Consider the following 26,006-nt stretch of genomic DNA (forward strand, 5'->3'; position numbering starts at 1 on the left):
AGGCCAATTCCAACGACCCTCCTCTTTGCGTCTTTTCTCAATTTATCGCTCTTTAACGCAGCCACTGCTTCACTAGAGTCTCAAGGGCTGTGAGCTTCCCGACTGCGCGGGGAGGACCGCAGCGAAATTCCCAGCCTCCAGCACGATCCTTGGCACCGAGCAGGCCTTCCTCAGCTGTGCGCCGAAGGCAAAAGGTGGAATGAAGGCCGGAAAGGACCCTGGCCAGATCCTTCTCTGTTCCTGAGAGTCGGCAGTTGGGGAGACTCCGCCTCCTCGGGATCCCGGGGTCCTGGACCTCAGGAATCAGCTGAGGGGGCGAGGCCAGACGGGGGCGGGGAGGCGGGCAGCTGACTGAGCGCTGATTGGTTGGCCCTTTGGCGCGCACCGGCAGGGGCCTTGTCTGGAGGCGCGAGGCGAAGCTCCCGCGGGCGCTGGAAGACGGGGCCCGTCCCCAGGCGCGCTTGCGCACGGCCCCTCGCACCCTGCCGTTTCGCCTCTGCAGTCTCGTGCCCCGCACACCTTGGCGGGAACCGGCGGGGGCGTGGCCTGGCCTCAGGAGCTCGCTTTTGCTCCCCTCCACGGGCCTCGCCCGGGAGCCTCGAGCTAAGGGGGTTCGCGGCCACCCCACGCCCGGGTGGGGAGCGCGGTGGCCGAGGCCGGCCTGAGGCTCGCGGGCGCAGCCCGCCTCCCAGGAGGCGCGCCGGACGCTGTCCGATCAGGCTCCTGAGCGTGGAGCTGGCGTGAAACCACAAGGGGGGGCCTCGCGCCATTTTGCACGTCCTGAGGCGGGTGCTGGAGGCCGAGGCGAACTCGCCCTCCAGAAGTGGGGAGCCTGGGGTCCGCTCAGGAGCTGCACTCTGTGGTCGTGGCCTCCCTCCCGGAGGTGCAGGGGGACAGGAAGGCGGACGTGCCCGGGTGCTCGGAGCAAGGCAGGCCAGGGGCCGCAGAGCGGGGTGGGTGTTGGGTTTGAGGTTGGGCCGAGGTTTGGGGGTCCAGGCTCAGGTTTGAGATACTGAAGACCCTGAAGAGTGTCGGGGCTGTCGGATAGGGATCCGGGACCTGGGATCTCCGGCTTTGTATCTGGGAGTAACTAGTATTGGAGTCTGGAGGTGTGGGGGCTTTGTGACTGGAAGCTTTCCTGTTGGGATCGGGAGATCCTGGGGAGATTTTGAGTTCCGGGGTACCACTTGGGGACCCCGGGGCCTGATATGGGAGGTTTGAAGCCTTGCATTGGATTTAGGGATCTAGCATCCCAGTGTGGAGTAGGAGGTATGAGATTTCGGGGCTGAAGTCACCATTTGGGACTTTGAGGCTTAACTTTCGGGGCCTGGAGTCCCCACGCTGAGTACGGGGCATCAGTTTGGGGACTCACCTGTGAGATCTCGATTGTAGGGTTGGGGGGGGGTCACAATTTGAAGGTCTGATAGGATAGTTCTGGGGTCTGGAGGTCTTTGTGTTTGGATCCAACGTCACCGTCGGAGACTCTGGTTTGCTCTGGGGGCGTGGGTTTCTTGTTTTAGGGTTTGGGTTCTCTGTTAAGGTTTGTGGTCTGTGATCTCAACTGGACTGGGATTGGGGTCGTATTTAGAGATCAGAAGTAGCCAGTTCGGGGGTCTAGAGTATCTCAGTATTACTGTTGAGGGTTTTGAGGTTTGGGAGGGCATCTTTGGGGGTTTTAGATCTTCACTTTGAGAGTTTCAAGTCATGGTTTTTGCATCTTAACCTCACCGTTTAGAGAGCTCAAGCCAGGTCGCAGGCCTGGCCGTGTGACGTGTCACTATTAAGACAGAAGTTCTGAAGTTAAAGTACGGGAATGTGTTTTTAGTTTTAGGTACAGATCACAACTTGGCCCAAATTTACAGTTTGGGATTCAGGGACTTCGGTTGAGAGTTCAGGGGTTTGACTTTGGTCTCTGGGCCCATATTTGTGGGGGTCGGGGACCCTTGGGCTGTCTGAGTCCTCAAAGGAACAACTTGGGGAAAATGAAGGCTGCCCACCTTGCTAGCCATTCCTCGTGGAATCCCAGAGGTCACTAATAATTCTTTCTTTTTTCCCTCTTTGCAGATGTGGCATTCCAGTACACACTTGTGTTCCCCTGAATGGCCCAGAGCCAGTCCCCTGGGTCCCAGTGAGAGGTAAGGGCTCTACCCTGTCCATCTCCCTTACAGCTTCGGCCACTCTCGTTGGTTGAATAATAACAATAATGTTTACTGAGCGTTTACTGTTTGTCAGACTCTCCCCTAAGCCCTTTGTTTGTATGATATTCTTTAATCCTTACAACTGCAGAAGGGAGTATGGGCGAATATTACCGCCATTTTCAAGATGAAAGAACTCTGAGGTGGTTGCCAAAGATCATCTCTGAGACCCTTGCAGGCTTTGACCTTCTGAGTTTCTTAAACGCCCTCCTCCCTTTCTTTTTTTCCTGTATTCATTCATCCGGCAAACACCTATCAAGGGCCAGGAATCTCATAGAGGGGATTTTCACAGCAGATTGAGGGTTGGGTCGGTTTCTCCTTGCCTCCAAAGCCTGGCTAAAGAAAAGAGAGCCACAGCTCATCTTATCCCCATTGTCTCCCCAAATGACTTACTGTCCATCCATCTCTCCATTCATTTATTAACTCTAAAATTCAGCATCTGCTTTGTTCAGGTTCTTGACTTAGGTTCTGTGCTCAGAAGGAGCACTATGAAGAAAATGAAGAATGCCTTTCCTGCTGCCCATTCCTCCTGGAATCCCAGAGGTCACCAACAATGTATTCCCTTTTCCCCCTTTCTAGATGGGGGGAGGGTGTTGGTCATTGTATTAATAAAGACTCTTAGTTGCAATTAACGGGAAACCTGCTGAAACCAGCTTAAGCATAAAAGGGTCATTGGTTCCTCATTGGGTCCTTTAAACAAAAAATTCAGGGGCATCCGGCTTGGCTGGGTCCAGGCAAGGAACCTGCCTCGCTTGGCTCTGCTGTTGCCCTCTGTTGGCTCCCTTCTTAAGCAAGCTCTCTCTTTGTGAGGGCAAGATGGCTTCCAGAAGCTCCAGAACCACATCCTGCCAGCCTGACAACCCCAGCAGGGAGTCTCTTTCCAGGACCCTTGATTCCGATTGGCCAAAGCTGGGTTAGGACCCCAATCCTGAACCAATCACTGTGACTCTTCTGAGCTGGACCTTAGTTCTATGCTGCCGAGTGGAGGGGGAGGTTGGGTTTGACCTTTCTGGGCCACATAGACTGAGAGTGGGGGAGGGGTGGTTCCAAAGGAAATTATTACCAGACAAGGGGGATTAAATGTTCATCAACCAAAACCAACAGGTTTGCCAACCTTCCACCCCCTCCTTCAGCATCCTTTCTCCCTAGAAAATTCTGACAAATGACCGTTCACCTTCTATCTCGAACATTTTGTGAGCACTCTCAATGTGCCAGGTGTTATGCTCAACACCCTCCAGACAAGATAAAACTTTCTAGCCACCTCCATTTTATAAATTAGTTTAAAACAGCCTCAGAGAGATCAAAAATTTTTCCAAAGTCACACAGCAAGTGACAGAGCTGGGATTTCCATCTAGATCTGTCTTATTCAAAAGCTGGAGCTTATAACGAACTATTATGCTGCCTCCGGGCACTGCCCCCTGCTTTGTCCCACTTTGGGGCAGCTCTTACTCTTAAATGTCTGCACATTAGGATCTGGGCCTTAGTTTTCCTATATCTAATACGAGATATTTGGACTGGCTCTTCCAGCTCCCGTAAAATAAAAACTAGGGAGGGTTTAGCCTGATTAGCTCAGGGAAGAGGAAACCCAAGAAATAGAGTCATTTGCCATTTCAAAGGCTGAGGCCATCAGAAGACAGAAGGAACATCCATAAATTCAATAATTTTTTGTTGAACACTTACTTAGTGCTGGTCATTATTCTAGGAGCTGGGATATAGTCAGGGCAACACATGACTTTCATGGGCCCTAGGCCATTTGCCTTCTTGAACCCCTTCCTCCATTAGAAATGTATTTAAAATTTTTTTTAATTTTTAAGAAGTTTTGTATTAAAACTTTTTTTTATTTAATGTTTATGTATTTTTGAGAGACGTGGAGCACGAGTGGAGGAGGGGAAGAGAGAAAGGGAGACACGGAATCCAAAGCAGGCTCCAGGCTCCAAGCTGTCAGCACAGAGCCCAACACAGCGCTCGAACTCACGGACCGTGAGATCATGACCTGAGCCGAAGTCGGACACTCAACCGACTGAGCCACCCAGGCGCCCCTTAAAAATTTTAATGTTTTATTTACTTTTGAGAGAGAGAGGGAAACACAGAATTCAAAGCAGGCTCCAGGCTCTGAGCTGTCAGCACAGAGCCTGACACAGGTCTCAAACTTACAGACCGAGAGATCATGACCTGAGTCAAAGTTGGATGCTTAACCGACTGAGCCACCCAGGCGCCCCCAAAAACATATTTTAAATTATAGTTTACAACAACATCAGTATCGATTTTAAAAGAAATTAAAACATTTTTAGGGTGTTTGACTGGCTCAGTCAGGGGAGCATGCAACATTTGAACTCAGGGTTTTGAGCTCAAGCCCTATAGTGGGTGTAGAAATTACTTAAAAACAAAATCTCAAAAGAAAAAAGAAAATATTTTCATGAGCCCTTAAAAGCGGCACCAGAATTTATGTACTGTACTTACTGTACCTAATGGATAAGTCAGTGTGGGATATAACAATTAATAAAAAAGACCAAAATCCCTGCCCTGTGGTATTTATAATAAAGAAAGATTTCAGGTTCTGATAAATGATATGGGGAGGTGACAAAGAATGTGTTTAGTTCGATCAGTTGGTCAGAAAAGGCCTCTCTGAGGGGGTCATATTTAAGCTAGGTGCTGAACACACCAGCCATACAACAATTAGGGCAAAAGAACATTCCAGGTGGAGGAATAGTAAAAGCCCTAAGGGAGAAACTTGGCGGTTTAGAGAAACGGAAAAAGGACCCATGTGGCTGCAGCTGGCCTGTTCCTGAAGCCCCAGAGGGCAGAGCTGGAATTAGCGGGTGAAAATTATAGACACTATGAGGAAAGAGTTTGTCTGAAACCCGAACCATCCAGTAAGGAAAGAGGCAGCCATGGGAGGAAGTGCCCGGAGCCCAGAGGCCCCTGGGGGCAGACCCCAGGTTACACCTATTCAGGACTACTGCCCACGAGATGCCAAGATTTTGTGATGCCTAGTCATCCTTTTCCTCCCTCTAAATTTTTTTCCTGGAACTTCTGTGTTTGCACACAAAAGGCTCTCTCGGTGCTTTGCAAAACCCCGAGTAAACACCCAGGGACTACATACAGTTGAAATGAAACTCTTTTTCCCAGACATGGTCAAATAACACCTTGAACTTAAATAGGCCTGGACACTTTTTTCTTCCTTGCTTTCCTTCCTTGCTTCTCGCTGGGGCTTCCAGGGGCTCCTCTAGAAGAGAAGGAAAGTGGTATGCAAAAAGTAAATATCAGGGCCCAACAGGACTTTAGAGGTCAGCCTAACCCAGTTTTCCTCCAAGGATAGAACGCTAACACCCTAGCCCCTCAAAGTTGTGGTTTCTACCAGGAAGTAACTTGAGACCAGAGATTTGTTTTTCTTTTATTCCTCCATTCAGTTGACTAATATGCATAGTCTTCTGTATTCATAGCAGTTTTGAGAGGGTACACTAATGATATCATCCCCTGTGTAAGGCCCTTTTATGGCTTCCTGTTGGTCTTCAGATAAGGGCAAAACTCTTCTGTACCATGAGCCTCTGAGACCCTGCCTCATCTGGCCCCTATCTTCTCCAGCCTTGTGTCACCCCACAAGACCCCTTGCTTTCTGTTGGCCAGGACACTGGCAGCTTTACTTCCTTTGAGTTCTCCATGCTTCCTCGTGCCACAGGGCCTTTGCACATGTTCCCTCTACCTGAAATCTTCTTGTTCTCTCTTCACCTATACATCTCCACTCATCCTTCAGCACAGGTTCTGGCCAGGTTTACTTCCTCAGGGGAAACCTCAGATTAGATCAAAGACACCTGTTACAAGTTCTCCTAACACCAAGCAGGTGTCTTTGTCTCCATCAGGGCCAACTTCATGGGTGTGCAACTCATGCAGTTACAGAGCCCTGTGCTTGGCAGAGCCTGATTCTTGGTTTGATGCTCTGCTCTCACCATCTAGAAATTCTTAATTTTTGAAAAAGGGGCCCCACATTTTCATCTGCAAGGCTCCCCTTCCCAGTAAGTTTTATAGCTGTTTCTGGTCCCAATTGGAATTTTATGTTTGTTTGTGTGACAATTTGATTAATGCCTTTATCCCTGAGTGTACTGTGGGCTGTAGAAGGAGCTGTATTTTGTTTTTTATACTTTTTAAATAAAGCTTACTTATTTTGAGAGAGAGAGAGAGAGAGAGAGAGAGAACAGGGGAGGGGCAGAGAGAGAGAGAATCCCAAGCAGGCTCCGCACGGTCAACATAGGTCCCGATGTGGGGCTTGAACCCACGAACCATGAGATCATGACCTGAGCTGCAGTCAGATGCTTAACCAACTGAGCCACCCAGGCGTCCCTTTGTTTATATACGTTTATCCCTATCGCCTATCACCATTCCTGGCACATAGTAGGTGCCCAATCAGTAATTGCTAAGTGAATGAGTGAGAAAGATTCTTTTAGAGCTCCAGCGTTTGGTTAGGGAGATAAGTGTGTGTCCCACACTACTCCCCCATCTCCTCGAGGGCAATGACCATGATTTCTCTCACCTTCCGTGGTGTCCAGCGCGGGGCCTAAAAAGGAGGGGGTGTTAGTTTGTGGATGTGTGAGTAGGAACTAAACATCTGGCTGTAATCAAGGGAGTGTTTTGGGCGTGGCCATGCTGCAGGTGACAAAGTGCTGTGGCCATTCAGAGCAAGGGAGGAAGGCAAGGGTGGTCGCCAGGGGCTGCCTGGGGCAGGTGGCAATTGAACTGAGCCCCAAGGAAGGTGAGACAAAGATAGGTGGAAACGGGGGGATCTGGGCATTCAAAAGGAGTCATGGGAGTGGTGGCAATGGTGTGTAATTTGGGAAAGAGGCTCCATTGTCTTTGTGTCTCCATCTGTCAAGATTGGGGTGGAGGTGTGTATACAGGGATATATGATGAATTATGGATTCAGGGATTAGATCCTGGAAGTTCTGCATCCCCCCCAGGAGTCAGCTTCTGCCATGCCCTTATTTATTTATCTAGCAGAGATGTGGCGAGTTGCCACGACGTGCCAGACCCTGTTCTAGATGCTAGAGATAGAGTGGTTCCCCCCTCCACCAGCTCTCAGCTCAGAGCAGGGCCCAGAGAAGTGCGTGAGCATGGATGGGGCTGAGGGACCTTAGCAGAGGTATCCCACCTGTCCTGTGGAGTTAGAGTCACTTGATGGGAGAGAACCAAAGAAAGTAAGAGATGAGACCAGGATGGTCAGCAGAGCCAGGCCTTGAGGGGCATTATAAAAGCTGTGTTCAGAGTTTAAACTTGACCTTTAATAATAGGATGGCCTTGAGAGATTTGAAGCACTTATTAGTCAAGTAACATATCGGGCTCTGTGCTGGGCGGCTTCACACACACTGATTTATTCAGTCCTATTGATGATCCTCTGAGCCTGAATGGATCTCCTCATTCCCACTGCACAGATGAAAAAACCGTGGGCAGATCTGGTTTTCAGAAAGATCACCCATGGGGCGCCTGGGTGGCGCAGTCGGTTAAGCGTCCGACTTCAGCCAGGTCACGATCTCGCGGTCCGTGAGTTCGAGCCCCGCGTCAGGCTCTGGGCTGATGGCTCAGAGCCTGGAGCCTGTTTCCGATTCTGTGTCTCCCTCTCTCTCTGCCCCTCCCCCCGTTCATGCTCTGTCTCTCTCTGTCCCAAAAATAAATAAACGTTGAAAAAAAAAATTAAAAAAAAAAAAAAGAAAGATCACCCTGACTCTAGGAGACAGTATGGGCTGGAGGAGGCCAGACAGGAGGCCGGGAGAGCTAGGGGAATGTCAACATGTGGACCAGGCCAGGGGCTGGGGGTGGAGAGAAGGGATTGCAAGGGGAACGGGTGAGATTTGATGACCGAGGGGATGAGGATTCTGTCTGGGGTGTCAGGGGCGGGGAGCTTCTCTGAGAAGGGGACCACTGAGACCAGTGGTTTGGGGGTCAGGGGCCAATTTCCATTTTGGCTGTCCTAACCCAAACCGGCTCTTGGCCCAAAACAGGAGGCAAAGGAAAAACCACACCAGCAAACTGCAGGAACTGGCGTTGCTGCTACCCATGGCCCTGAAGAAGGGTACCAAGAAGCTCACCAAGGTATGGGGACCGAGGGAGGGGAGGCGGACGCGGGAGGCAGATCTGAAAATATCCGTAACCAGCTTAGCCTCCCTCATGCTGGGACCCCTCGACAGGCCCTTTCAGGGACGGCGCCCTCGATGGGGCATTTCTGTGATCCCAAGACCAGAAGACGGGTGGTGGTGGTGGCAGGGGGCGGGGGGTGGCTGTTTTTGCAAAAGACACAGGGGAACCTGGGAGGGGAAAATCGGCAAGGAGCCTGGTAAAGGTCATCACTTTGGGACTCAAACAGCCACGGGTTTGAGCCCTTCAGCCCCCAAACGATAGGACTCTGGGCCGGGCGCTCAGCTTGTCAGCCTCTCCAGCATCATGCTTCTCAGCTGGAAAACAAGAAACAATAACATCTACTACCCAGCAATACTGTGAGGCCAAAATGACATAATAGCCATGAACAAGTGTCGGTTCCCTCTCTGTGAGTCCCTTGTTTTGTGTCCTGTGGGCATCTTCTCCGCGAGGTAGAGATAGATAAGGCTTCTCTGGGCGTCCGCAGTGGCTCCTCAATGAAAGTATGCAGTGCTGAGCTGACACCTTGCTCCCGCCACTGGGAGCAACTTAATAAGGGACTCAAAGATCTGGAAGGCCTGGTGTGATGCTTTCTCACTCTAGTTCCTCTCATTCCATCCTGTTATTCCTTCATTCATCAGCTGGTTATGGAAAGACGGTTGGATGTCAGAAGCTGTTCTAGTCTCAACAAGGGAAGGCAAAGAAACTTGGGACCCATCCTCTGGGAACTCACAGAGTTCCCAACATGAGTTCCCCATTGGCAGAACTCACCCCTCTGAAGCACAGAGGGGTCGAGGACACAGCTGGTTAATAGCAGAGAGAGAGAGTCAGGTTTGTGGCATTCCAAAGGCTCACCTCCTCCACGGTTCTGTCATTCAGTGCTCCATAGGTGTTCGTTGAATGAAAGAACGAGTAGATGAATGAGTGTGTGAATTCCCTGAGTTGAGAATGTTACAGGACCATCTATCTTCCCTTCAGAAGGTCTCCGGGATTTGAACCTCTGCTGGTAGTCCCCATACTAACCTTCCTGAAGTATTGATCACTGAGCCTTTGGTCTTGGAGTCTGAGGTGATGCCCAATTGCCTTCTGCATAAAAACAATACCAGTATGAGGCGCCTGGGTGGCTCAGTCGGTCGAGCATCCAACTTCAGCTCAGGTCATGATCTCACGGTTTGTGAGGTCCAGCCCGTCAGGCTCTGTGCTGACAGCTCAGAGCCTGGAGCCTGCCTTGGATTCTGTGTATCTCTTGCTCTCTACCCCTCCCCCACTCACTCTCCCTCTTTCTCTTTCTCTCTCTCTCTCTCAGAAATAAATAAACACTAAAAAATTATACCAGTAATAAAAAACATTTCATATCACTTTATAGTTCATAAACATTTTAGCTTAGTGAGTGCCAATCGTGTGCCAAGCCTGGTGTTGGAGATACCATACCTGATCTTGAGAAACCCACAGTTCGGTTCTCAGAGTTAGAAAAGGTCCTCACTTAATCCTTTGAGAACCTGATGAAAGTGTTCTCACCCATAGTGTATCAGGCTCTGTGCTGGGCAGCTTCACACACACTGGTTTATTCAGTCCTAACGATGATCCTCTGAGCCTATGTGAATATCCTCATTCCCACTGCACAGATGAGAAAACTGAGGCACAAAGAGGTAGCACGGCCTGCTCCCAATACCCAGCCAGGAAGTGGCACATGGGGTCCAGGTCCTTCCAAAGTAATACATAGTCTCCTGCCTGTGTCACACATATTCCTTAGTTAGATTACAGCTTCCTTCCGTGGATCAGGTCAGATCATTTCAGTGACCATCGGTATTATATCTTCTGGAATGCTTTCACACATTTCCCTTTGTGGGATCGTGTTTCCTAATCTAGGGTTTGGAAGATTACTGCTAATGGTTTTGTGGTTATTCTAGAGATCCAGTTCAATCCGAGAAATACTTGCTGGCATTCTTCCCTCTCCTCTTCCCCAGGCTAACCCCTGTCATTCTTCAGGTCTCCGTTTAAATGCTTTTCCAGACACTCAAGTCCACTTTCAGAATCTCTTGTTACACTCTTATTCATAATGCTTATCACACGGTTGGTAATTTTGCATCATTTCTGAGTTTATTAAGGCCCACTGCCCTCCCTAGATTATAAATTCCAGGAAGGTAAACAGAAGTGTGTTGGTTCACCCCTACATCCCTGGCCCTCAGTGGGTAGTAGTCTGTTTGAGCTCCGTGTCTCCAATACCAACTGAGTCAGTACTTGGTGGCTGGCTGGCTGGCTGATGCCTGCGGGGCAGAAGGCATCATGCTCAGTGCTACGGGGGAGGTCAATCTTCAGCGAACACTGGCTAAGCTACCTCTTTATTCTGGGAGTAAGGGATACAGGAACCGCTTAGCTACAATCTCTACCCTCAACTAGTTCAAGGTCAATGAGAGAAAATAACGCATAAACAGGTAATTATAAAACAGGCCCAGGGTATTACAAGAATGCTGAGGAGGGACATCTGACCCAGCCTGGGTGAGAGGGGTCAGGGAGGTGGAAAGTTTCTGGAAGGGGAGACCACTGTGCTGAGTAAGGCTCAAAGGTGGAGAAGCCAGAGCAGGGGTCTGTGGGGAGGGGGGAGGGGGGCTTTGCAGGTAGCGAATACAGCATATGCGAAGGGTCAGGGGTGGAAAGCCGGATGGTGTGTGTTGAAAAACTGGGCCAGGAGGCAGGCAGACCCGAGTTCAGATCCCAGCACTGCCACTTCCTCTCTTTCGCCTTAGCGTTAGCACTCTGAGCCTCAGTTTCCTTAGCTGTAACAGAAGTCTCCCTGAGCGGCAGCAAGGACTAAACAGCAGAATAGGAGCACCTCTGCCAGTGGAGGAATTGTTGGGATGGGGAACGCGGTCCCAGAGCCTTTCTGTCTCTGGTCCCCAGTAGCCTCACACTGTCGTGGGACCCCACTCTTGTGCTCAGCCTTGTCTTTCTTTCGAGGGCAGAAGGAGATTCTCCTGCACGTCCTGCACTACATTCAGTACCTCCAGAAAAACATCGATGTGGCCAAGGCGTTGCTCAAATTCCACACCGCCAATGGGGAAGGCAGACTTGGGGGTAAGTAAGTTCAGTCCCCATTTCCCAATGCCTGCCACAGACCAAGAGCTGTGCTGCCGTCGGGGGCACCGAGCGAGTGACTTAGATGAGTCCAGGCCCTCCGGCCTCTCAGAGCCTGGCAGAGGGGACAGAGACAGAGAGATGTGGGTGATGCTGTGAACTTAGGGGCATCTGGGAAGACTGTGGCGGGGAGGGGCCTTGCAACTGGGCCTTGGAGGACAGGGGCAGGGGGCCCCCACCAGGCAGAAGCAGCAGTGGGCGTGTATGAGGAGACACCTGTGGAAGGTCTGGGACAGGCCAGCAGCGGGCACGCTTGGAGGGACCGCGTAACATCAAGATGCCGCGCGAGGTTCTTGAACCGGATCCTGACGCAGACACAGGTCTCGGGACCTTAACCTCTCAATGCCTCAGTTTCCACGGCTGCAAAATGAAGACGATACTAGTACAGTTGAGCCTGGACTAACATGGGTTTGAACCGCACGGACTCACCTCTGCACAGGCACTTCGGGAGAAATATCGTACGGAACTGTAAATGTATTTTCTCTTCCTTACGGTTTTTTAACATTTTCTTTTCTCTAGTTCACTTTGTGGTAAGAATTCAGTAGATAACACATATAATATGCAAAATATATGTGAATCAACTGTTTATGTTTATCGATCAGGCTTCTGGTCGGCAATAGGCTATTAGTAGTGAAGTTTCTGGAGAGTCCAAATTAGATGTGGACGTTCCACAGCGCAGGGGGATGGGCGCCCCTAACCCTGCTTGTTCAGGGGTCACCTGTACTTCCTTCCTGTGTTCGTCATGAGGCTTAAATGAGTTAATACACATAGAAAGTGTCACACGGTGCCTGGAACAAGCCGGTTGTTCCCCGTGTGCCGGGTGCCGTCCTTGTTTCCGGCATAAAGAATCCACGGGCCACAGTGAGAGGAGGTGAGGTGAGGATCCAAGACCCTGAAGGGCTTTGAGCCAGGAAAAGCCAGGATCAGATTTTTTGTTTTTTTTTTTTTTTTTTTGGAAGACGAGCCTGACATCTAGTGTGTGGGATTGGGTATTAAGTGAGAAACTGGAGTCGGGGAGGTCAGCGAAGAGGCCTTTAGGAGTGATCTGGACAGGATCACTGGACAGACCGATCTAGCACTGAGGGTAAGGCTGTAGACAGAAGTGGTACATTTGGGAGGTGCTAACAAAGGACAGTTGAGAGGCCTGATAGGCCCCAGGCAAGCCAGGGTGGGCAGCGGAGTCTTCAGTGCCCTGAGGAAGGTAGGAGGAGGCGTTGGTTGGGGATGAGGCCTATGGGGAAGCATTTGGGAAGCACTGAGCCCGTCTTCCCTCTTGGCAGAGGCCCAGGATGGCCCTGGGGACGCCTGACTTTTCGCCCTGTACCTCTACTGCCTGGATGTGCAGCCTCACACCCATCCATCCGATCTCTTCCCAGGAGCTCAGTTTCCATATTTGTAAAGTCAGCTGGTTGGGGCGATCCGACCTGACTCTTTCTCCATCCTGTGCAGGGCTGGCTCGGAACCCGGCCGTGGGCCCAGCAAAGCTGAGACGCTCCACCCCTTCGCGCTCCCCACACTGGAGGAAGTCCCGTCTTCAGGGAGGCTGCCGGAAACCTCGGAAGAAGAAACTGACCGGATCGTCAGGTACAAGTGAGGCTAGACAGGAAGCCAGGTCACTGGGAGCAGAGCTCCTTCCCCAGAGCCGTTCTTACTCCGGGGAGGCCCAGGCAGCAACCCAGAGCCCCTGACCAGGCTTTACAGTGAGACAGACCCACCTGGTTCAACTCCCAGCCCCTGGAGCGGTTACTTTCCTCCTCTGAGCCTCAGCTTCCTGGTCTGGAAATTGTAGTACCTGCCACTGGGTGGTGTTAAGGATGAGCCTGCGTACACACCCCTCGAGCAATGCTGAGTGGAGAGGCACATGGTCAGCGCCCAGTGAGTGGAAGCTGCTGTTAGCACGTAGTCTTTACACCCAGTCATGCATCCTGGGCCGGGACATCAGGGAGCGCGGGGTGATGGAAACACCCACGTGTGGAAAGCAAGCATCCTAGGGCTGGCCTCAGCCTTGCTACTGACTCGCTGTGTGTCCCTTCCCCTCCACATGCCTCAGTTTACATGTTTTTAAAATGGGACTTGTACCTAAACGATGATTTCCAGTCTTGGCTGCATATCTAATTGAATCATCCAGGGTACTTTGAAAAATGCTTATCCCTGGAGCACCGGGGTGGCTCAGTTGGTTAAGCATCTAACTTCAGCTCAGGTCATGATCTCACAGTTTGTGAGTTCAAGCCCTACTTTGGGTGAGCTCGTGCCCCGCTTCAGGTGAGCCCCGCTTCTCTCTCTCTTCCCCTCATAGGATTCTCGCTCTAGCTTTCCCTCTCTCTCTCTCCACCACTCACTTACTTGTGCCCTCTCTCTCTCTCAAAAAAAAAAAAAAAAAAGAAAAAAAGAAAAAAAAAACACAATGCCTGTCCCTGGGGCTCCTGGGTGGCTCAGTCAGTTAAAGGTCAGACTCTTAGTTTTGGCTCAGGTCATGATCTCCTGGTTCGTGAGTTTGATCCCCACATCAGGCTCTGTGTTGACAATGCAGAGCCTGGTTGGGATTCTCTCTCTCTGCCCCTCCCTCACTCGTGCTTTCTCTCTCTCTTGAAGTAAATAAATAAACTTTTAAAAAATGCCTATCTCTGTGCCTCATACCCTGAAAGTCAAGTTCCAGTGGTCTGGGATGGCACCTGGGCATCAGTATTTTTCCAGAGCTCACAAGATGATTCTAACGTGTGGGCAGGGGAAGGGAGCCTATGTTGAGCTGATCTCCAACTGAGGCCCAGGCTTACCTGGGCAAAGCTTTGAATAGGTTGTGGAACCCAGAGCAAAGATAGCCCCCCATCTGAGCCATATTCTGGCCCCCTCTGACGCCTGTCTCTCTGCTCCCCCAGAACGCCAGACCCGGGCCCAGAAGCCTCGCCGCTGCCTGGCCCTGGACAAGCCCGAGAAGTGGGTAACCCCATCCCCAGACCAGCAAGGAGGAAATGTGGGGAGGACCACCACTCCTTCAAGATGCACCACCTCCAGCCGTCACCCCAAAGCTGCATCAGCCCTGCCTCAAGATGACAGAAAGGGAGGAAGGTCCCGGCTGACGTTGCTGGACATGGCTGAGAACAGCATCCACTGTGACATCTCAAGTTGGTCTCCTTCCTCACTGTTAATCTTAGCCGGTTATTTATACACTGCTTGTCAAGTACCAGCAATGTCCTGAGTCCGGTCCCAGTAGCTGAGGACTCCATGGTGCACAAGAGAGATGCTGTCTCAGGCCTCTTTCCCTGTTCTCTTTTCTTCTCAGGCTCTGTTGTGGGACAGCCTCAGTGTGGCCCTCATGTGAGGCTGTGGGTCACAGAACTGGGGGAGGGCAGGCAGTCGCTCTCGTGACTCTGGTCCGTGTGCCAGGTTGAAAAGTTGCAGACACACACCCAGCAGGGAGCCAGGCGAGAAAGGGGTGCTTGGAAGGCAAGGCCCTGAGCTGTTCTATCCCCTCTGTTCACTTAACTGTGAAAGGCTTGTAAAAATGGTGCCTTTCAGCCCAGGGCTGCCGACTGCCACGTAAAATGTCTAAAACCTCGCTGGCACGGTAAGCACTCTGTCCTTGTCTTTGCTATCGTCATTTTCATCGACACTATTCCACTTCAGGATTTTAGCTCCCTTCCAGCTTCTGAGAAAGAGGTAGGGTTCCAGAAACCCAGGGGTCATTCGGGTTGTCCTGGAGCCTCACGCAGAGGCCCCGCAGCCTGAGGTCTTGCTAGGATCTGGGCGGGAGAGGCTGTAGCAGGCCCCGGCACCTCTGCATCCCTGTGTCTGTGAGTCCCAGGAGGTGTTCCAGTCACAGGAGTAAGCATCCCGACTTGCCCCCGTAGGCTGCTGTTGCAGAGTCAGTGCCCAGGGTAATGGGCCCTACCTTGCCTTCAAGGCCCAACAAGGGGCCGAGGGGATCCATTTTCTCAACAGGACACAGCCCTGTCCCAGGTAAGGGAACCCCAAGGGCTCTGAGTGGGGGAGGCTGAGGTGTGTGGTCTGGAATGGCTGAGGGGCAGTGAGAAGCGAGGTTGATTTACATCCTTGCTGGTATCTGTGGAGAGAGTACCTCTGTGGGCCTAGCTTGGTGCAGGCGGTTGAGGCTCCAAGGAGGGCCCTGCTTCCGGTCTGCTGGACCAGGGCTGCAGCCTCTCGCCAGCCTCTCTGCCTCCTGTCTCACCCCTTCCAGCCCGTCCTCCCTAGTTGCCTGACTTCTCTAACCACACACTGTGGTCACATCAGCTCATGGCTTTAAGGCCTCCCTCAGTGCCCATGGGGAAGAGCCCAAGTAGAACTTCCCTGGCCCTGGTTCATCTTGCCAGCCCTCTCTGTTGCCCCTCACCCATGAATCTTACCCTTAACACCACGAAATATTTGCCACTCCACAGGAGCCACGCTCTTGCTGCCTCTGGGCTTTTCACCCTCTGATCCCTCTTCCCGGCAAGCCTGTTTCCCTCATCCCCCTAGAAAGCCTCCACCCTTTCGGCTGACCTCAGTGTGGTCCTCCCTCCTGCCTTGTCCACCCTCTCTGTCCTCCTGGAACGCCACCCATCACAGCCCTGCCCCCTGTGTCACCAGCACCCCATGACACCTGCCTCTCCTCACAATCTGAAGCCCCTTGAGGGCAGGTGCCTCAGCTGATTAAGCTTCCAGCCCACCTTGCCCCACCCCCCCCCAGCAGCCAGCACAAAGCGACCCCCATCTTCAATCACAGTGGGTGACACCAAGATGCCCCAGGGAGAAACGGCTCGCCCCAGGTCACATGCAGCTCCCAGCCCAGGGCTCCGGGTCTGCCTCTTGAATTCTACCTCTTGCAGACAGAAGATGGTGTTCTACGATTCCAGCGAGGAAGTGGACAAGGAGTCCCCAGATGCTGACCCTTGGCTTCCTGCCTGGACCCCAGAGGGCAGCCCCCATGGTGACTGGATCTGTCTGTCCTCCCTGTAGGCTAGTGTGGGGGCCTTCCTTGGTCGTTTCCTCCTGAGGCTTACTGGCGGGGAGGAGACCAGGACTGCTGCTGCGGGCAGGGCCACGTAAGCTTACCTGCTATCACTGAGCCATCGGTTGCTATGGCAGACATCAGTGATCAACCATCATTCTTTCTGTTGAGCCCAGAGACTGCCTCAGACTCTTTCTTAACACAGAGCTCCGGGGAGCTACAATCAATCTATCGTATTTGGCACACCAGATATTGACGGTTTTGGATTTGGCCATCCACAGCACCATGCCGGGCATCTTGTCTCTTCATTTCCTCTCCCGAGGGCTCCAAATGAGCAATTGACAGAGTCACCTTTCCCAGTGCCCAGCACCACCTCCTCAAAGCCAGCTGCTGTGTCAGGGCTGACACATCCTCAAGCCTGATGTTTCCTTTTCAGGGAGCTTGGGGCCTCCCCAGGTTAACAGCTGGGCTGTGACAGGCCACCCGAGTGAGATCCTCGGGCTCAGCCCCTCCCTCTTCAGCTCCCCAGGAAACACGCTGCCAGAACAGATCCTGGAGGACGGTACTGAGTACCTGATGCAAGGTGAGAGCCCAGGGCTAGATCTGACGCTTGGTTCATTCAGAAAACATTCAGTGAGGGCCGCCTGGGTGGCTCAGCCGGTGAAGTGTCTGACTTTTGATCTCGGCTCAGGTCTTGATCTCAGGGTTGGGAGTTCAGGCCCCACATTGGGCTCCACGCTGGTTATCGAAGCCTACTTGAAAGAAAAAAAAGAAAGAAAGAAAACATACGGTGATGCCCACCAAGTGTGCTGCCCTGTGCTCGGCAGAACTGGGTCCCCAGGGGTGAATCCCACCCAGGCCCTGCCTCGAGAAGCCCACAGCCTCGTGGGGAAGCAGCCCAGGCCAGTGTGGTGAGGAGAAGGCTCCAGGAGCCTGCGGTGGGGACTCGCTCACTCGGCTCAGGTTGGAGGTGCCCCAGGGGAGCTGGCCTGTGAGCTGGATTTGGACCTGGGACAGGAGATCCCAGAACAGAAATCTAGAGAAGGGCACTGAGGCTCTCCGGCCGGCCCTGCGAGGAAGGCATTTCCATTCCAGCCCCCGCCCTGGTCTCCCTCCCTGACAGGTCTCTTTGAAGAAGTGTTCCTAGATCCTGAGTCTCCACTCCCCGATGGCTTGCTTGAGGTGCCACAGAACAAGGTAGGCATCTGTCCGCAGACACGTCCATCCTTCTTTCCGCACGTGTCACTCACCTGTTTCGTTTACTCCTCCCTCTCCTCTACCGTTAAGCCGCCTTCCCCCACCCACTCACCATCCACCTGCTCACCCTTCTCCTCGTCTTTCCAGAGATTCATCTACCGTCTGTGCCCTCGTCTGTCCGTCCTTATCCTTTGAACATTCACTGCTGGCCACCAGGCACCCCACTCTGTGCTGGGCATTTGGAATAAACTAGACACAAAGGATAAGAGCTAAAAGCTGCCAGGTGCCCATAAGAGACCCCACGTAATTTTACAACCGCTCTGTGAGGTGGGGTCTCTTGTGACCCGCATTCAACAGATGAGGAAACTAAAAACGGCAGACTGAGCTCAGGAATCTTCAGCTGGAAAGAGGACCCCCCACACACACACCAGGCCCCAAGGCCCGCCACTCACCCAGCTGGTCCCCAGATAAGTGTTCCTTCGTGTGGGAGGCGGCCCCCTGCCTCAGCGAGTAACTGAATCACAGCATAGACACCTTTGGCGGAGCTCCTAGTAAGCGCCGGGCACTGTGCTGGGTGCTTCTCGGCCCTGTGAGGCACGTGTAGTGACCGCCATTCTGTGGGCAAGCGTGATGCTCAGAGAAGCTACGCCTTGCCCAGGACACAACGGCTGCTGAATTGATGGCGTCGAGAGCTATTGCCCCGGAGGACCCGAGCCCCACCCAGCCCCTCTCTGACCTGCTGTGGGAACTTGGGAACATTTGCCTGCATGTCCAGGAGGTGTTTGGACCAGGGAGTCTTAAATTTGAGCTGGGACACTGCGGTCTCCCCCACATCTCCCGTCTTTCTCCTTCACTCCCCAGGAGACACCCTCTGAGGCTCCCAAGGACCCCCCCGACTCCCACAGCCTGTGCCAGTCCTCTGTCTCACTGGACCACTGCTACCTGTCGCTGAGCGAGAACAGCAAGGCGCCGTCCAGCTCCAGCTCTGAGAACACGGACGAAGAGTCAGTGTGGAGGCAGCCAGAGGTGAAGGGGGGACAGCCATCGGAGGGGTCGGTCCCATGTCTCCGGCCCACTCTCACCTCCCTGTCCCCTGCCCAGGACGATGAGGCCGACCCCGAGCGCCTGCAGTCCTCCAGCGATGAGGACGGAGACTACACATGGACCCCCACCAGGCGGGCCGCGACCCAGCCCTCTGCCGGGAGAAAGGCCAGGAAGGGCCGGGCGGGCAAGGGCCAGGTGGGCAGGGACCAGGTGAAGCCCAAGGAGAACAAGAAACCCCCCTGCCCTACCCAGATGAAGAAAAAGTGTGTCAATGGCTTCATCATGTTCTGCAGGATGAACCGGAAACAGTACATCCGGTGGGTGGGGGTCCTTTGGGGCCCTGGCTGGGGCCTGACCTGCACTGTCCACCCGCCCCCCGCCCCCAGAGTGCGTCGTCCCTGCCGTCTGACACATTTGCCCCTTCCAGAAACGACCCAGTGACCCTTCCTCGGCCACACTCCCCACCCCCCGCCCTGCCCCCCAGCATCTAACCTGGTCCCACTTCCTTGGTCAAGGCCTGCGAATTATAAGCAATGAAACCCGACTCACACTTAAAGAAAAAGACAATTGGCTTATATAACCTGACAGAAGGGGAGAACGCGATTGCTTCAGGTGCCGCTGGGCCTAGGGCTCAGACGTTGCTGTCTGGAAGTTTTGTCCCCATCTCCTACTTGGCTCCTCTGGGTTGGCTTTGTCCTTCAGCACTCAGGGTGGGGTCAGTGCAGGGTCACACCAAACAACCTGGTGGGAGGAGAGCTCCTTGTTTCTAATGTTTCTGGCAAAAGTTCTTGGGGCTCACCTGCTAGATCAGTCGCCCAGCCCTGACAGCAGAGGGTGGGGAGGCCCCCCGATCCACAACGGGGAGACGGTGCCCTGACAGGAAGATCCAGGTGCTGGTACTGGACCAGCAGATCCAGGTCCTCCGCACGTCCCAAGACACGGTGTCCCCTTCCCAACAACCATTTAGTCCCACTCCCTTTTCTGACAACTGAGCCCCAGAGGGTCTGTTCTGAGGCTTTTCAGGCCAACGTGGATGGGAAAGCCAGGACCCTGAGAGGGCAGGGAAACCTCCTTCACGGGCTCCCCTGAAGGCCTCTCCTGACCTCCTCCCTCCTGTCCCAGAGCCTGCCCTGGGACCGCATCCACGGCTGCCACCAAGGAGCTGGCCCAACTGTGGCGGGTGATGACCCAGCAGGAGCGCAGACCATACTGGTGAGGAGCCCCTGCCCTGAGCCGAGGGCCCTCCCTGCTCCCTACTGCTGCTCTGTTTCCCAGAGCCTCCAGCTTCATGGTATCGGAGACAGGCTGGAGCTGACCTGGGGTGGAAGAGTTGGGTGTTGCAAATGCCTAGGAACGTGTAAGGGGGTGATGGGTAGAGAGGGGCCCTACCTCGCAGCTCAGAAGGGCAAATAGCAGGCTGTGGACCCCCTTCTGCCCTTGTTGCCGCAGGGAGCTTCTCAGGGCAGGAAGCTGACTCTTATCGCCCTGTCCCTAGGCCTCCTCCCTGCCTCCCCCTCTCTGCCACCCTCTCCTGTCTAACATCAGAGCTGTCACCTGCCCCCTTCTCACTGGCCCCTGAAACACATGACATGTCTGTGCACGGTTTTTAACACCTCGTGGGAGTCTGAGGCTCCAGCGAAGAGCCCTTGACTCTTTCCATCGCACAGACCTGGACTTGGAGGCCCAGAGGTTGGCCTGATGGGGCCAAACAAGGCTCCCGTCTCCCCCTCAGCCAGGCTCTGGGCCAGGGGAGGTGGGACGGGGAACAGGGAAGGAATGACAGATCTGCCTCCTCTCCCCCAGCGTCAAAGCGCGCAGGTTCAGCCTCCAGCACAACCGGATCGTGAAGCAGGACAGCTCCAGCAGCGAGGACAAAGACTGGGGGACCCCCAAGCCCTTCTACCAGCTGCTGGCTGAGAAGGCCCGCTCTTCCTCGGATCTGGCTTCTCTGCTGCCCCCTCACAACTGAGAGGGTAACCCTGCCTCGCCTCTCCTCTCCTCCCCTCCCCCGCCCATCTCACAGCTCCTGCAGCTCTGGATGGTTTGCAATGAGGAGCCAGGACAAAGAGGTTGTCCCCTCCCGGGCCTCAACCCTCCTCGAGCAGGTCCCTTGGCCGGTTCCTGTGCGGCTGGGAGGGGACGTATTTATTGACCCTGATGCTTTATGAGTTTGCCTCCTTGTACTAGGGCGGCCTGAACTGTGCCTGCCCGCAGTCCACTGCCCCTCCCTCACCCCCTTTCTAGCCAGTATATCCTGGGAGCTGCAGGGTGGGAGGAAGCCCTGAATGAAATGCAGTAAGGTAAAGTCTACCCGGAGGGTCTCGCCCTGCCCTTCCTTTGCCCACCCCAGAATCCAATGGTTTCAACCCCATTCATTCTTGCCTCACCCCACACCTCCCTCCCCTGTTCTATTTATAGACTATTTATTGTTCTCCACAAAATAAAGTAAGTGGAACCCCTGTTACCAGCAAGAAAGACAAGGGAGGCTCCTTTGGCCCCCTGGCTTCCTCAACGCTGGGTGGGAGGTGCTCCTTCTGCAGGATCTAGAGGCCCCGAGGCCTGCAGTTTGAGAAACACCCTGCCCACACCTTCCCAAGCGGCACCACGGAGCTAAACTCCCACCCCGCCCCCCCCCACCCCCACCAGGGAGCAACAGTGAGAAAGCCAGAAGCTCAGGTGGGGCTTTTTAGAGTTCAGCTTTTCCTTTGAGCAAGTAATTTAGAAGGGAACCCACACCCCTGGAGGTTCTAGTTGTCTGTTAACTTTATTTTGATTGAAACGGAGGCATAACATGTCCTAGAAAAATAAAGATTTATGATACAAACTAGACACAGGGGTCAGGGTTGCCCCAGGGGTGAGGGGATCTTTGGTCTGGGGCTGGACGTGATCAGGCGGCCTCTAGTCCTGGAGGAGCCTCACCCAGGCCTCCCCGCACCTGCCTCCCTTTTCAGCAGGAAGGGCCCAGCTGGGAGGGGCTGGTGGTCCGGGGCGCGGACTGCCTGTCCTCCACCCTCCAAGTGGTTCTGGGAACGCTGGATGTCAGTGGAGCTATTAATAGTGTTTTAGGGAGTGATAGGGAGAGGGCTCAAGGGGGCTGGAAATCCAGCCACGTGGCAGGACTTTCAGCTCACAGCTAGTACTGGGTTGATGGGGGCACAGCCCCGGAGTCAGGACCCCCAAATCTCCCCATATACTGGGGACACAGAGCAAGGAGAGGGCTGTAACAGAGGAGGCCTCCAATCCAGAGGACGGTGTCCCCGGGCAGGAGCAGACAGTGGGGAGCCCCCTGGCACCTCCAGGGCTTGGAGAGGTTAAGGGGCCCAGGGATACGTAGTGTGTGGGATCTTCAGCTCCCAGCGGTCATGTCCGAGCGATCCCCTCGTCTGGAGCTGTCCTGGACCTTGAGCACCATTGTCAGGAGAGGCGATGAGGCCCGGCCGGGTCACAGTTCCAGGGGGTCTTCCACAGGCACCGACTGTAGCTGGGTCAGAACCTTGGTCTCGGCTTCCAGCCCCTCATCGACTTCGCCCCCCGCCGTGGACCCCAGGAGCAGTCCTTCAGGGTCAGGGTCCGGCAGCCTCAGCACGGTGTGGGGGGCCTGCGTCCCCAGCCCCTTCTCTGCTTCTAGCAGCCCTTCTGCGCCTGCGCTCAGTTCCAGGCCTGCCGGCCAGACGGGCATAGCTGCAGGCGACAGCATGAGCCCTTCCGGCGGGGGCGCCGGGAAGCCCGGCAGGAGGCCGGAGGAGTCCGCAGGGAAGGGCAGGCTGGCGGCAGTGGTGGCGGCAGGGGCGGGTGGCGGCTGTGGCGGCTGATGAGCAGACAGCGGGCCGAGGGCGTGGACCTCCGGGAGGGCAGGGCTGGGCGCCACTGGGAGGGCTCCCTCGGGCACCGAGATGGCTGCGTCTGGCTTCAAGGGCAGGGCCAGGCTGGGGGCAGGTGGCAGGACCTGGGAGACCAGCATGCTTGTGGGGAAGGTGGCGGTGAGGATGATCTTGCCCTGTTGCACGGCCACGCCTGTCACGATGGGGCTGCCAGACACGGGGTTGGCCAGGAGAAAGTTTCCTGTGGGGACGAGAGGTGGGCCAGGCGTCGGGAGGGTTCTGGGACACACCGCCAGGGACAGGCTGCCCCACCTCCCAGAAGCCCACCGACAGCACTCTCGGCCAGCCCAGCCGTCACCCAGGCCCCAGCCAGGCAGGAGGTACCTGGGGCCGCAGCCGAGGGCAGCTGCAGGGCGGTCACGCCCACGCCGGAGTTTATCAGGTGCACGTTGGTAGGGCCCGCGGCAGCCGCCACCTTCACAGGACTGCCCGGCCCCGCGGCTAACAGTTGCAGTGGCCCCACAGCCTGGGGCAGCGTCACCACCTGTGAGGTGGGTACCACCTGGGGCAAGTTCAACAGCGGGGAGGTGGGGCCCAGGCCTGCGGGGTACCCAGGGGGTGGGGAAAGCGGCACCACTTGGGGAGCAGCTACAGAAGGCACCGGTCCCGGGGGCAGAGGAAAGGTGGCGGCCGGCGGGGGGCCGGGCACCACTTGGGGCAGAGGCCCCGGAGCCTCTTCTCCGGCCGGCGCCGAAGCAGCCCCCTGGGCCTCCTTGGTCTCCGGGGCCTCGGGCTGAGCCTCCTCTAGTCGAACCTCCCCGGTCTGAGGGTCCAGGACCAGGGAGGTCTTGCCCTCACTGGCCCCCTGGGGACTGGGCTGCGGGGGCGGTGGTGGTGGAGGAGCGCCACTGCCCCCCGTGAGCAGCAGGGGGCCCAGGCTGGAGGCCTCCCCCAGGGCCAGGCTGTTGATGATGACGGGGCTCCCATTGAGGAGCACGGCTGGGGAGCTGCCTGCAGCCAGGAAGCTCCCATTCACCAGGATGGAAGAGGAGGCAGGGCACGGTGCTGGAGGGGCGGCCCCCGCCAGAAATATGGAGCCCTGGGCAGGGGCCTCGGATGCCACTGGAGCCACGCCCCTGTCCAGGTCCTCGGGACTGCGGCTGGACTCGTCCTCAGTCGTGGGGTTCCCGTCAGACTCGCTGGCCAGAGAAAGGATCGTGAGTTGTGGTCCTCGATGCCTGAGCTTCCGCATCGGCCAGCAAGCTGCCCTGCAGGAGCACAGGCCCACCACTGCGTCCCCACCTCTCCCCGGCCCAAACTTCTGTGGCCAATTTCAGGAGGTTATAAAACCTCCTCAGTCAGACCACCCAAGGCCCCCTGAGACAGAGCGTTTCCAAGTCCAGCACTGATACCTCTTCATAAGGGCCGAAGCTGGCCACATCGGAGGGAGGAGGCCCTCCTCTCCCAGCCCCTTGGCCTCGGGGCCCCAGAGGCTGAGCACTGGGCTGCCCGAAGTCCCCTGGGTCAGGCTGCAAGCAGCCCAGCGTCTTCGGAGAGTGGAGAGGCAGCCGCCCGCTCAGTTCCCGGTGCCTTCCCCCCACCCCCGGGGCGTCAGAGAAGGGAGAGAGGCCGGCGCGAGGGGTGGGAGGGGAAGGGCTTGGGTTACAGGGAAACCGGAGCTGGGGAAGGTTCACGTTTCACAACAAAGACAGACGACGGGCCACGCTGTTTGGGCACACAGGGGGGTGGGGGGGGGGTGAGGAAGAGCCTCGGTCAGGGAAAGGCCCGGCAGCCCGCGGGCGTGAAAGATGCCCCCACGCGGGATGGATGGACAAAGGCCCGCCCCCCTTTCCGCAGTCCCCCCGTTTTCTTCACTGCCTCCCCCTGGCCAAGAACATGGATGGGATTCGGGATGGAGCTCCGAATGGAGCAGAGGGAAGAGGTCTCCCAGCCTACGCGACAGAAGTGAGGTCGGGGAGAGGGCCCCGGGCGTGTGCCAGTTCCGTCCACACGTATTCCCTGCGCTGGGGGGCGGGGAGCGCCTGAAGGTGTGTGCAGGAGGTGTCCCCAGGAGCTCGGCGCGGGTATGGGGGAGAGGGGGTTGGTAGGTAGCACGTCCCCGGGAAAGCGGGACTTGCGCCGCCCGGGTCCCCTCACCTCTTGCAGGGCGCGCCGCCGCCCCCGGTCCGATCGCGCTGTCGCCGGTTCTTGAACCAGTTGCTGACCTGCGTGAGCGAGAGGCCGGTGAGCGTGGCCAGGCGGCGCTTCTCGTCCGGCGTAGGGTAGCGGTTGCCGCGATAGCAGGCCTTAAGCGCGGCGCGGGAGCGCTCCTTGAAGCAGTAGACGGTCTCCTCGCCGTCCCATATGGTCTTGGGCAGAGGGAACTTCTTGCGCAGACGGTACTTGTCCACTGCGCCCAGCGCGCGGCCGCGGGCTCGCTCGGCCTCGTGGTAGCGCGCGCGCAGGTAGAGGTCCTGCAGAAAGGCGTGGTGGGCGGCGGGGAAGGGGCGGCTCTCGAGCAGCCGGTAGAGCTCGGCGTACTCGCCTCGCTGGAAGGCCACCAGGGCCCGAGCGCGCAGCACCGGATCGCTGCCACGTAGGCGCTCGGCCGGGGGCAGTGCGCCCAGGAAGCGGCTCAAGCGGCCGGCGTGGCCCGCCTGTAGCAGCGCCTCGCAAACGCACGCCACCTGCTCGGGCGAGAAGCGGAGGCCCGTGGGCGGCTCGGCAGCGGCCTCGGGGGGCGACCCGGGGACGCCCGGGGATCCCGGGCCCTCCGCTCCCGCCGCCGCTTCGCCCGCCCCGGCCCCGGCTGCGGCCGCCGCCTCACCCTCGGCCGCCTGCAAAGTCTGCAGGAGCTGGCGCGCTTCCTCCTCCTCTTCTTCGGTCGCCGCCGCCGCCACCGCCTCCCCCCCAGCCGCCGGCCCCGCGCTCGGCTCCGCAGGCAAGGTAGCCATGTTTTGCAACTTTGGGAAGTTCCTCCCTCCTTCTCCTCCTCCCTCGGGCTTTCCCCAGCCCCCTCCCCCGCCCGTCCCCCCCCCCCGCCCTCCCCTTCGCGCTTCCCGATCTTCCACCCCCCGCCGACCCCGCGTCTCCCCCAGCAGTGCCAGGCCCAGCTCTCCACTAGGGTCTCTGTCCCAGTGTCTGTGTGTGTGCCCGCCCCCCTCCCCGTCTGTCCGTGATTCTCCTTTTGTTTTCCCTCCGCCTCAGGCCGCGCTTTTTCCTCCCCCCGCGTGTGCCTCAGGCTGAGGGCCTCAGTTTCCCCATCGGGACAACGGAGAAGGTAACGGGCCGTCCGGGAAGGCTAAGGGCGCGAAGCCACCTCCGCCCCGAGACTAAGCTTCTGCACGCCTCCGTCTCCAGAGTCCTCTGAAGGCCCCCCCATGCCCCATCTCGGCCCGCGCTCCGCCCCTCGGAATTCCCGGCTCCGCAGGGGGGCGGGTCCGGCAGGGAGAAGGGGCGGGGGAAACGGGCTAGAAAGTTTGCAGCAACTTTTCTCGAGCTAGTCGCTGGGACCGAGTCGCGTGGCCCGCGCAAGCGCAGTAGTAG

General features: G+C 56.1%; 2 protein-coding genes and 1 long non-coding RNA gene across 3 annotated transcripts; 1 reads left to right on the top strand and 2 right to left on the bottom strand.

Moving 5' to 3' along the window:
- Positions 1-2,064: 2,064 nt before the first annotated feature.
- MEIOSIN (meiosis initiator) lies at positions 2,065-20,633 on the top strand. The gene is made up of 13 exons (XM_030299619.1): positions 2,065-2,135; positions 8,186-8,276; positions 11,282-11,393; positions 12,903-13,037; positions 14,330-14,575; positions 15,302-15,410; positions 16,277-16,377; positions 16,835-16,981; positions 17,522-17,595; positions 18,457-18,621; positions 18,697-18,956; positions 19,762-19,851; positions 20,443-20,633. The coding sequence occupies exons 1-13, from the start codon at positions 2,065-2,067 to the stop codon at positions 20,606-20,608; spliced, it is 1,767 nt and encodes a 588-aa protein (XP_030155479.1). The 3' UTR covers positions 20,609-20,633.
- LOC115503423 lies at positions 17,120-20,115 on the bottom strand. The gene is made up of 3 exons (XR_003965368.1): positions 20,029-20,115; positions 19,221-19,380; positions 17,120-17,150 (listed from the first exon to the last, which is right to left on the bottom strand). It is a non-coding gene; the product is annotated as an uncharacterized LOC115503423 (long non-coding RNA).
- Positions 20,634-21,384: 751 nt separating the features above from the next.
- SIX5 (SIX homeobox 5) lies at positions 21,385-25,455 on the bottom strand. The gene is made up of 3 exons (XM_030298504.2): positions 24,618-25,455; positions 22,845-23,659; positions 21,385-22,701 (listed from the first exon to the last, which is right to left on the bottom strand). Exons 1-3 carry the CDS (start codon positions 25,412-25,414, stop codon positions 22,082-22,084), a joined length of 2,232 nt encoding a protein of 743 aa, XP_030154364.1. The 5' UTR covers positions 25,415-25,455; the 3' UTR covers positions 21,385-22,081.
- Between the last annotated feature and the right edge of the window lie 551 nt (positions 25,456-26,006).

The sequence above is a fragment of the Lynx canadensis genome, chromosome E2 (assembly GCF_007474595.2).
Source record: "Lynx canadensis isolate LIC74 chromosome E2, mLynCan4.pri.v2, whole genome shotgun sequence".
Lineage (NCBI taxonomy): Eukaryota > Metazoa > Chordata > Mammalia > Carnivora > Felidae > Lynx > Lynx canadensis.